The following is an 11,257-nucleotide window of genomic DNA, read 5'->3' as shown; positions in this document are numbered from 1 at the left end:
GGAGCACGAGGTGTCTGATCGGGGCTGGCTCTTGCCAAAAGGGAAAGGCACCCGTGCGCGCCCTGGCTTGACCCGAAGAGCGCGCGGGAAGGAAAGGCAAGACGTCTGCGCGGCGAGGTGGCACCTGTGGGCGGGGCCGCCTGCCCGCTTTCAAGAGCCGCAGCCCGGGGTCAAGCGCTCTTTGTTTGGGGGGCAACTTGGCAGGAGCTGAGGAAGAAAGCGCCGAGTCTGCTGCCGGCGAGGGAGGGCGCGCTGGGTTCTCTTTGAGCCTTTCACCCCCAGTCAGAGGAAGACCGACAGCTGGGGGGCGGGGAGCAAAGTCGCGGTTCCTCCGACTTCAGACAGGAGCCGGTCGCTTTTGCGGGACCTCCTTTTTCCCGCCCCCGGGCAGGTCTGCACGGCGCTCTCGCTCAGCGGCTTCTTTCCGCGTGTGGAGTTAACGATAGCTTCGTGTCCTTTTCTTCCCCTGCCTTCGTTAAGGGAGACTTGGCTGGGAGGAGAGAGTTTCTTGCCCTTTGGTCTTTGGAGAAGCCCTGGGCCAAACTGACACGAAGGGCGAGGGGGAAAGGTGAACTCTAACGCCAGGGAAGTCGCGTCTCCGTACATTTGCAATTAAAAATAATAATAATTGGACGCTTGGTACCTGTGCCGAAGCTTACCTTTTCGCTCGACGGCCGTGCTTTCTTTTTTAAAGGAAAGTTCAGGAGTCCTTCCCCAAGCTGTAATGAAGCGGTTACTGGAGAAGGAAATACATCTTCCGACGGCTATTGGCCTGGCTGGGCTGAAGATGCTGCCAGGGGCTGCCCGGGCTTGTTGACGCCCGGCCTTGGCCCCGCTTTTGGAAGATGGTTCTCTTTGGGATTACACGTGGCGAAAGGCGGTCGCTCCGAGGGAGAGCGGGCTGGTGAGACTTACCTGACGCGCTGTTTGCTCTGGGGACGTCCTTGGCTTCAATGGCTCCATCTCCCAGGAGAAGCAGCAGGAAAGATGCTAACGCTCTGCCAAGCGCCTCCTCAACTTTCTGGGCAGTTATGATCTTGGTTGGCCTCCTCATCGCCTACTGCAGTAAGTCTCACTGCAGCCAGATGTAGGGGTTTAAAGGCCTGCCCCTTCCTTTGGGGCAGGTTGTCTGCTTTAGGGAAATGCATTCGAATTCTAGGCCAAGCTGTCAGTCTATCCTGATGCCTTAAGTTAGGTTGCAACCAGCCCCTCTCAGGGTTCTAAAAGCGCTTTAACGAAACATAAAGTGTTATGCAAAACCTTGAAATACAAACGGAATGTTTTATTCCCCTGTTGACCGAAATAGGCAAGCCAGTTCTTATGGAGCAGAATTTAGTATTGTAAATATTTGTTCCCTCAGACCCTATTTATGTCTCTAATTTGAAGCATGTTTTCCTTGTGTGAATCTCTTGCTGTCTCCTTATCCAACCTTCACTTCTAGTGCCCCTAGACTTCATGTAAAGATGCTGGTGTTAATTTCTTCGGGGAGAGCAGAACTTGCTCTGGTGGCAGATGACTTAATGTCATTGGCATCACTTTCAATTATTTAGCTAGATTTGTAGTGTGTCCCATGCCGACTGCATTATTTGACAATGGGAATATGGTCATATCCTTAGTGTATCCTTAGCATTATTTCTGCACTATAAGACAGTCCACTGTCCATTTCCAAACTAACAGACTTCTTGATTTTAATTTATTTTCTGTACTATACATTTCAGACTCCTGCTTGATTCAGCTAAAAATGTAGTACACTGATTGTCTGAACGTGGAAGGGTATGCAGTGTTGATCGAAGTATAGCTACATTTCCTTTATAAACAATATGATAAAATGTTCCTTGTTCGAAGCATTCCATTTTATAATGTGGATTAGTGACAGTTCTTGAGTGGCATATGTTCTTTCTGTTTTAAATGTGGGGGGGTAGGCTGTTGTTTGATCAACAACAAAGAAAATACGATTTGGAGGCTTCACAAAATAAAACTGCTCAAGTGAATTTTCATATAAGTCTGAGTTGGGGGGGGGGATTCTTACCTTATCTTTGTGGTGCTCACTACCTGACTTAACATGTCACTGAAATATTTTTATTTTAATATTAAGATGTTAATTCAGTAATATGTTATGCTCAGATGAGAAACATATTAGTTTCGCAGAGCATATTCCATATTCTTCTGCTCTCTCTCTCAAACTGTGTTAAGTTTGCCATTCCTCAGCCAATACTGTGGGAAATTGCAGTGAATTATGAAACTCAGTTAATCTTTTTATGTGTTTTGCCATGCTTGAAATCTTCACTCATTAACTTTTGTAAATCACAGACTTGCATACTTTCAAAATAAAACCCAGTAAAAATGGTCAGAATACTTTTAAACGACACATTAGAGGTGTGTTTTAATTTAATAGTCCATTTTTAAGTGATAACTTGCAAGTAACTTAAAACATGTACTTGATGTGCAACTAAATTTTCTTATGATCAATACATGCATATCGGACTATAAAGAATTTTAAGCTACATTGTCTCCTATTTTTGAACATTCATCGGATGGTAAGATGCTTATTTCTAGAAGTTTGTCTGTGCTTACAGACTAGATTTATTCCAGCAACTTTGAAAAAGATATTTCTTAGTATCATCATGTTTGAGCTTATATCAAACTAGGGAATATTGCTTTCTATTTTTCAAGCTATGGAAGGATGGGGTTTTTGTTCGGTCTACTTGGACATTGCACTGTTAACTAGAGAGAACCTTAATGTTTTTAAATATATAAATCTTGCCTTAGTTATTGTTAAATATGCTATAGCTATTGTATGTCAAGCAACTCTGAGCAACCACCAGACAGCTAAAAAATACATAGTATCATGATATTCCATTAGTTTTTCAGTGACTAACTGTGAGTCTTAAGCAGAGTTACACCTTTCTTCAATGGATTTAGAAGAGTATAACTTTGTTTAGGATTGCACTGCTAATTACTAAGTGTTCAAATTTGAAATAAAGCACAATTTATGTAGCACCTGACTGCTACAATATTAGAAAGCCCTGGAAGAACAGTAAAAGTATTGTGTGGTAGGGAGAGCTGTCACATACAGCTTCTGATGTGCTTTTCTCCAATTCATTTTTAATAAGATAAAGATTAAAATATTTTGTTTCCTCTCCAGACCAGACATAGAATTAATGTGTTGGAAATGTCTTTTTAATTGAGACTGTTGAACATTTAGCAAGTAATGAATATTTCTTACTTGTTTGATTATAATGCTCAGGAGATTAATAGACTTATGAACATCTTCACCACACACAGAGAGAGTGTATTTAGGGGGGGAAACACCATGCATGCATTAAATCTAGTATCCTGAGTACGAAGAATGCAAGTTGTTATAGCTGCTGCAAAATTTCAACTTTATTCACTTCTCCATTGTATGTGGGGAATCTCAACTTAATTGAAATATTGTTGCTTCTCCTTAGTCCTTTCTTAATATTTTAAAAACTCAATATGCTTGTTTTGTATAATATGGCAGCTTTGTGAAAAGATGCAGGTAGTAATGATTGCAACACATATAACGTCACAAAATCTTTAAAATTCATCAACACTGTGTAATTAGAACTGAATTTTTGAGTTGCTTTAAGTAATGGTTGCTTGGTATGTCCCTAAAGATGGTAATCTGACAGCTTTCTTTCCCTGAATGCTTGGTTTAGTGGCTCCACCCAATGGTTGAAGGGGAGACCTGTACTAGACCAATTAAGTTAGTTGCTATAGTGATAAAGCTTTAACAGGCATTTCCTCTGGAGGAATATATCTCCGGGATTATGAAGGCTTTTATAGAGGCAGTGGAAAAACTAGGAGGAAGTGACTCTCATAAAGTAGTAAAATAAATTTCAATAATACTGTTAAAACCTTAGTCAGGTTTGTTTGTGTTGAGCAGTCTGTGCAGAGCTTACAGTTTCACAAAAGAATGCAAAACCATTGGCACATGATCTGTAATAGAATCTAGATTTGCAAACTCACTAAACTGAAGTAGACTGGAGAGAAATGCTTTTTTAAGATCAGCACATCTGAGATGTTAGTAGTGTGATAAAACACATGCCTTCAAGCAAAACATATACCTCATTGTTCAGTATATCCAGGGTGTCCAGATAAATTCATATTTAACTAAATTGAACACAGAGACTATTCCACTAACAGTTGCATTTGGGAAAATATTTCAGCGCCTTCATGGTAGAGGATGTTGCATGTGAAAATGTAATTGTATAGCAGAACTAACACTCCAGAGTGTGTGTGCATATGTGTGTGTGTGTGTGTAAAACACTTTGGTTCAGTAGTGTAACACAAAACTATCTTTGGAACAGTGAGGTATTGGTGATAGAGTTCTTAGGCTAAGCTAGAGCTGGACTATAGAAAACTGAAAAGCAGTTACATAGTATTTCTTTCCTTACTGAAAACTTTGGGCCACTGTCCACAACTACCTTTAATGCTAGCAGAGACTTCCAGATGCTAGTGGTACACATGAGGCAAGGGGGCATATGTAAAATCCAAATTTCTTGCACATTAGTTTGAATGAAGTTGCTTTTCTTAGTTCATTAATGTTTCTGATGCTCATTGGACAGTTCCTTTTTTAGCTATTGTGTTGCATAGAAGTATATTGAAGACAGTGGAAATTTAAAATATGTATCTTAAGAATGAGCATAGCATATTATTCAGCCTTATTACCTTGTTTCCAGTTTTGGAGTACCAAGTACCTGTGAGGAAATGCCTGTGTAGGATCTGTTTAGACAATCAGATACAAATTTGCAGGGGTTTGGGACTGACAGGAGCAATACCTAAATCTTTCTTTAGTGTGAATGTATGGAAAAGGGCTGTTGCTGCTGGGAGGTGGGGGCTGTGGGCCTCTGAACTGAGCCAGCTGGGCTGGGAGACAGAATGTAGGAGAGTTGCTAGGAAGGAAGGGTTTTTAAAAATTATTTTGACTTTCCTAAACTGTTAAAATCACTGGAGAGCATTAACTGAGGTTGCTTTGTAAGATGACAGAGTTTGAGGGTGAGTGGGTGCTTGTAGACTTTTGAAGAGTAGTGTTTTTGTCTGGGTCTGTTTGGGTCTTTAGTCTGTTGCTCACTGAGCAAGGTCTGTTTGAAAAGAGTGTTATAGGATTTGAGAGTGAGGGCACGAGAGTGACTCAGGGCCATGTGTGGTGACTAAGGAGCTGAGGGAGGCAAGGGTTACTGGAGAGGGAAACACATTATAGGTGTCTGTATGCCAGTGCTAGAAGTCTCTGAGCCATGTTCAATGACAATTTAAATAATAGATATCTCTGAAACCTGGTGGAATGGGGAGAATCTATGGGATACAGTCATTCCTGGGTATAAGGTCTATAGACAGGACAGGAAGGGCTGGGTTGTTATTGATGTTGTGTTGTACATCAAACAGGCCATACAATCAAATAAGTTAGAAAACATCAGGAAAATTAACCCCCGAACAGAAGCAATATGGAGGGAATGCTGAGCCTTAAGGGCTAACCGAAAGTGGGATTGTACTATCACCCACCTGATCAAACCCTTGAGGCTGATCTTGAGATAGAGAAGGAAATGAGGGAGGTGACTAAAGCAGATAATGTTATTATACTGAGAGACTTCAACTACCCACACATTGACTGAGTAAATGTTTGTTCGAGTCATGCTGTAGAAGTTTGATTCCTAGACATCATAAATGACTGTTTACGCTGGTCACAGAGCCAACCAGAGGCGAGGTGATCTTGGACTTGGTTCTAAGCAGGTCTCAAGACTTGGTGAGAGATGTAGAGGTTCTTATATCAGTTGGGAACGGTGACTACAATGCTATTAAGTTCAGCATTCAGGTCAATGGATAGTTACCCCTAAAGTCCAAAATTGTAACATTTTATTTCAAATAAGGGAACCTTAAACAATGAGGGGAATAATAAAAAAGGAAGCTGAAGGGGAAACACAAGAGAGACAAATCCCTAGCGGATGCTTGGAAGCTATTTAAAACTACATTAATTGAAGCCCAAACAGAATGCATTCCACAGGTTAGGAAAGGCACTGCCAAGTCTACAAAAAGCCCTGTGTGGTTAAGAACACAAGAAAGCTATAAAAAGTATAGAGGCTTCTTTTAAAAAGTAGAAGGTCTACCCCAATGAATTGAACAGGAGGGATCACAAGCGCTGGCAAAAGAAATGTATATCAGTAATAAGACATTCAAAAAGAGATTTCAAGGAGTGCATTGTTAAATCATCAAGACAAACAGCAAACATTTTAAAAAATATGTCCAGAGCAGTGGGGCCTTTGGATGAAAAAGGAATAAAGATGGGGAGATGGCAGAAAAGCTCAATGAGTTTCTTGCTTCTGTGTTCACTGTGAAAGGTGTGGGGCACGTACTCATGCCAGAGCCCCTATTTTTAGGAAGGGAGTCTGAAGAATTGAGCCGAATTGAGGTGTCCAGAGATGAAATTCTAGACCTACTGGGGAAATTAAAAACCAATAAGTCTCCAGGTCCCGATAGCATATACCCGAGAATTCTTAAGGAACGCAGATGTGAGATATAGGCTAATGGGAAATTGCTGAGACTGAGAGGGAAAAAGATCTTGGGGTTGTAGTGGATAGCTCAATGAAAGAGTCAACCCATTATGCTGCAGTGGTGAAAAACTCTATGTTAGAGATTATTAGGAAAGGGATTGAGAATAAATCAATATTGTAATGCCCCTGTATAGACTTATGGTGTGGCCTCATTCATAACACTATGTAAGTTTTGGTCACCATATATCCAAAAGGGCAGTGCAGAGCTGGAAAAGTACAGAGGAGGGCAACCAAGATGATTAGGGGGTTGGAGCAAAGGCTGAAGTGTCTGGGGCTTTTCACTTTAGAAAAGAGACAACTAAGGGGGGGGTCATGATAGACGTTTATAATATTATGCATGAGATGGAGAGAATTGACAAAGAGAACTTTTTCTCCCTCTCCCAAAATACTAGAACTCAAGGGCATCTAGTGAAACTGATGGGCAGTAGGTTCAGAACGGACAAAATGAAATACTACTTTACACAGAGAGTGATTACATGTGGAACTGGCTGCTGGAGGATGTAGTAATGGCCACAGGAATAAACAGTTTTAAAAGGGGATTAGACAGATTCATGGAGGATAAGTCTATCAGTGTCTACTAGCCATGGTGACTGAGGGGAACCTCCACATTCAGAGGCACTAAGCCCCTGAATCCCAGAGCCAGGAAGCAACATCAGGGGAAGGCCTCAGCCTGTTGTTTGCTGTCCAGGGGAGCTGATTGGCAACTATGTGAGACAGGATGCTGGACTTGATGGCTCATTGGCATGATCCAACAGGGCTCTTTTTATGTTCTTAAGGGTTTTAGTCTCCCATGCAAAGGCTGCAAATCAATGGGTAAAAAGTTGTGAGTTACAAACTTGTGCAGTAAAGCTCCATGTCATGCTGAAGGTGGGCAGGATCGGACTCCTCCCCCAGACAGTTTTGCCTGTTTTGGAATCTAAGGTGATACACTTAAATGGAAATGTACCACATCGTGGATTCTTGGCATCATATAATACCAGAAAGCCATGGGAAGTATGCATGTTGTTCCAACTCATTAACTGGTGGGGGCAGTAAAAAAGAACCCAAGTGTGTCTGTCAGAGGATTGGTAGATTTTTGTTTTACTATATGAGAGACATTTTTGTTGCTGGCTTTTTTTTCTTTTTTGTGTAATTGAAAGGTCTGGTGCAAGGTATTGGGGCACAATAACTTGTCACTGACAGGGCTTTTGAAAGTGCCTGATGGAAGACGAACATTCGCCTGGTGCAGAAAATTGCACTGACACTGCTAGCTTGCTTCATGTGTTCTGGTGAGAGCCTGTCAGAAATATATAAGGTCATGGTTGTCCTGAGCCAAATGTAAACAGGTGTTCTAGGTTGAAAAAAGATTGTCTTTATACAATCAGTTTTATTTTAACCTTTCAGGAAGGCTCTTATTCTGTGCCTTTACATCTCTGGGAAATACTATGTTTCTTTTAAAAAATCCTATATATTTTGTATTTCCTTTAGCATTCAGACCAGCTCTCCCTATCCATTCTGTTTCTCAGTGACGTTTATTATAGATATTTGAAAATGTTATGATGATCACTTTATCATATTAGAAAAGCAAAGCATAAAAATTGCCATATCTTTTATATGGCATCCCAGCTGCTCCTTTTTAAACAGAGGGCATACTTTTGAATTAAAAAAGGTACTTCAGAATTAATGACCTCAACAAAATACCACCTGCCAGCTTCTGAATCCAAACCAACAGTGGAACATTTTTCAATAAAAGGCAATGTAGCTGATTATGTGGTAATGTATAGTATGAAGCCCAGACCTTTGTTTGTACAGGAGCTGTTCAGTATTTAAATCCAGAATGAATCTTGAATGGAATCTGCACACTAGTTATCAGAAAGAGCCATTGAGCATGTGTTCTGATCTCTTGTTCACCACTGAATTACTAGAACTGTTTCTCACTCGGAGTGTGGGGAAAAAAACAACCCACAATGCTCAAGAGTCTAATTGATTTCTTATTTTTTTTTTAAAAAAACCCCTTGGGTTTGATTTTTTAAATATAAGAATTAAAGATAATCTACATTAGTGATATAATCTGATAGTCCTATCAGTAGGATCACACTTCTCAACAGATGAAATTTCAAAAATCGTACCTATTTTAAGCTGACAGGAGAAAGCTTCTGGTTTTAGAGGCCATTAAAATGGTCACTTGTAGCAGAAAGCATGAACTGGCTTGTGAGTGAACTTTTCCTATTTCCTGGGATCACAAACTGAGAGGGTTGAGTTTTATTAATAAAAATGGCATGGGTAAGAGAAGCTAAACCCTGACCTACCTGTGTTTTATCTCACTGAAGTCCATTTTCCCCCCATCTTTTTTTTTTTTTGGGGGGGGGTAGCCAGGTTGACTTCATATATTACAAAGTGGCCTAAAGAAAATGTGTTGAAAACATTAGTGCATGGACATAAAAAAAGAGAAGCCCTGCTTTATAAATGAATTGCTGAACTCGTGCATACTAGGATTATGTCCCCAACCACAGGTACAATTCAGATACAATTAAGATGTCCAATAGACAGATTTTTGCATCTTTAAACATCAGTTCTTTTATATAGAGAAGATATGACCTTTCACTGTAATTTCTCTGTCTTGTACCAAGACCCCTGGGGCAGGGAGGGTGGAGTTGCTCACTACTGTCTCAAGGAAAGAAGCTTTAAGCATTTGCTTCTGTACATCTAATAGTCAGGGCAGGTGAGCGGCATATCATGGGGGATAGGAAGTCTTTGCTCCTGCATTATATTCTGTGTCCTTGCTTGTTTGTCAGTGCCTGCCTCTTTCCTCTGTTTCAGATAGGCTACATTTGCCCTCGTCCTTATAATAGGAAGCCTGAGTCTTAGATTCTTTTTGACACACTGGATAAAGACAAAGCTGACGAAGTCCCAGAAAGCAAAGTAGCTCACATAAACATGAATCATGCTTATATAGAATCAGAACCCCCAGAATCAGAAATGATGCAGTATGTTGGAGTCAACCAACTTTACTGCTGGTGAAAAAAGAAAGAGGGGTCCTCTAAAAGATTCTGAGAATCATGAGACCTTCACATTCCAAAGCCATATAGGATGGAGTTGTAGTATGGAGAGAAATTGGGTCAGATTGAATGAAAAATCTGGCTGGATCCAACCCAGTGATTTGGGTATTCATGTATTGTTTTGTCTCTCTACCAGTGAGGATGATTCTATTTGGTAGGAAAATGGGTCTACATTACTGGTTAGATATCATCCTTGTCAGGCATGTATCAGCTGCATTGGTCTCAGTCTCCTCACTCGCCCTCTTGCTGCCATGATACTGGGCAATGAAGTACCTGAATAACTATCAAGATCAAAAGGGTTCTGAACATTCATTCATGTTGGGAAAAATTGGTTCATTTCTAGCATTTGTAAAATTTACAAAGTTGTTATTTGTGTCAGATCACGATACATATATCACTGCCTTCCTATCTCTATGCTTCATACACATGGGTTAGAGAGAAGAGCCTCTAGGTCAGCAAATAGGATAGTGAATGACCTTGAACCCTTTGGATTTACAGTTATGTATAGTTACAGATTAGCAACATTTTGTGCTGCTTCTTAAATTATCTGCCTCTCTTTTTTATCTCCTTTACATTTTAATCCAGTTTAATGTCTTCAATTGTATTGTATTCATATTATAACTTCATAATCATAATTTCATATAATAAAGTCCATGTTCTGGAGTGTTATTAGCAATTAGTTCATTTTCTGCTTTTAATAGTTCCTTTGATGGCTAAAGTGTTCTTCATGTGTTTCAAATATTGTTCAATGACAAGCATTCACTGAACTATTATGGATAATTTCATTAAACAGCTGTGTTTGCAAGATTATCCTACCAGTCCAGTTCATATACGACTGGTCATGAATGCAATCTTAAAAAGAGTTACCACTCACCTAAGCCCAATGAAAACAGTGGGCTAAAAAGAGTGTAATTTTGTTTTAGGTTGCACTGTGAGTTATTTTAGAACCTCTGTTTAGCTAGAAGAAGCAAAAGTTGGAAATTACAGAGTACCCAGTTTTTCTACATCAACGTAGCTGATTTTCAACATGGCCAAATCTGACCATGCTAGTCTGTACAAAATCCAAAAAACAAGAAAAATATGTATAGTGCCTTTTATTAATATCAATTAAATTGACCTAAACATTAGGACCAACCACACTGGTAAAACCTCAGTAACTAATCTCAGGTGTTCAATTTTTGAACAAGGTTGATTGACAACTTTAAACTTTCCTAGATGAAGTGGATTGCTGGGATCCTTTTTAATCTATCATCATCAACAACAACAACAACAACAAAATTTATATTCCACTTTTCTGCCTTTACAAGGGCTGCCAATGTGGCTAATGACTTAAAACGTATGGGATAAAATTACCCTACCAAAATCCCCCTACAAAACAGACATCATTAAAACAATTTTAAACAGAGTTAAAATACTTACAAAAAATAAAAACATTGGTTAGGAAGGAGGGATCATTGAGGGAATGCCAAATGAAACAAAAAAGGTCTTCAACCACTGGTGGAAGAAGGCAACAGGACAGTGGAATTTCCCTGGGAAGAAAGTTCCAGAGCCTTGGTGCCATGATGGAGAAGGTCTTCTCCCATGTTGCCACCTGCCTGATCTCAGAAGGCAGGGGTACCCAAAAAAGGGCCTCCAAAGAAGACTAATAAT

General features: G+C 40.1%; 1 protein-coding gene across 1 annotated transcript in view; it reads left to right on the top strand.

Annotated features, from left to right (window-relative positions):
- The first annotated feature begins 935 nt into the window (after window positions 1–935).
- LOC107107437 (protein FAM19A5-like) overlaps window positions 936–11,257 on the top strand; it is a 350,127-nt gene continuing 339,805 nt past the window's right edge. The window contains exon 1 of the mRNA XM_015407739.1: window positions 936–1,065. Within this exon, the coding sequence (XP_015263225.1) occupies window positions 954–1,065 (112 nt within the window). The 5' untranslated portion in view covers window positions 936–953. The remainder of the gene's footprint in view (window positions 1,066–11,257) is intronic.

Source organism: Gekko japonicus, unplaced genomic scaffold (genome assembly GCF_001447785.1).
Source record: "Gekko japonicus isolate JY-2015 unplaced genomic scaffold, Gekko_japonicus_V1.1 scaffold2108, whole genome shotgun sequence".
In the NCBI taxonomy this organism is placed as follows: Eukaryota; Metazoa; Chordata; class Lepidosauria; order Squamata; family Gekkonidae; genus Gekko; species Gekko japonicus.
The sequence above is the reverse complement of the archived record's forward strand: the minus strand, read 5'-3'. Positions and strand labels throughout refer to the sequence as shown.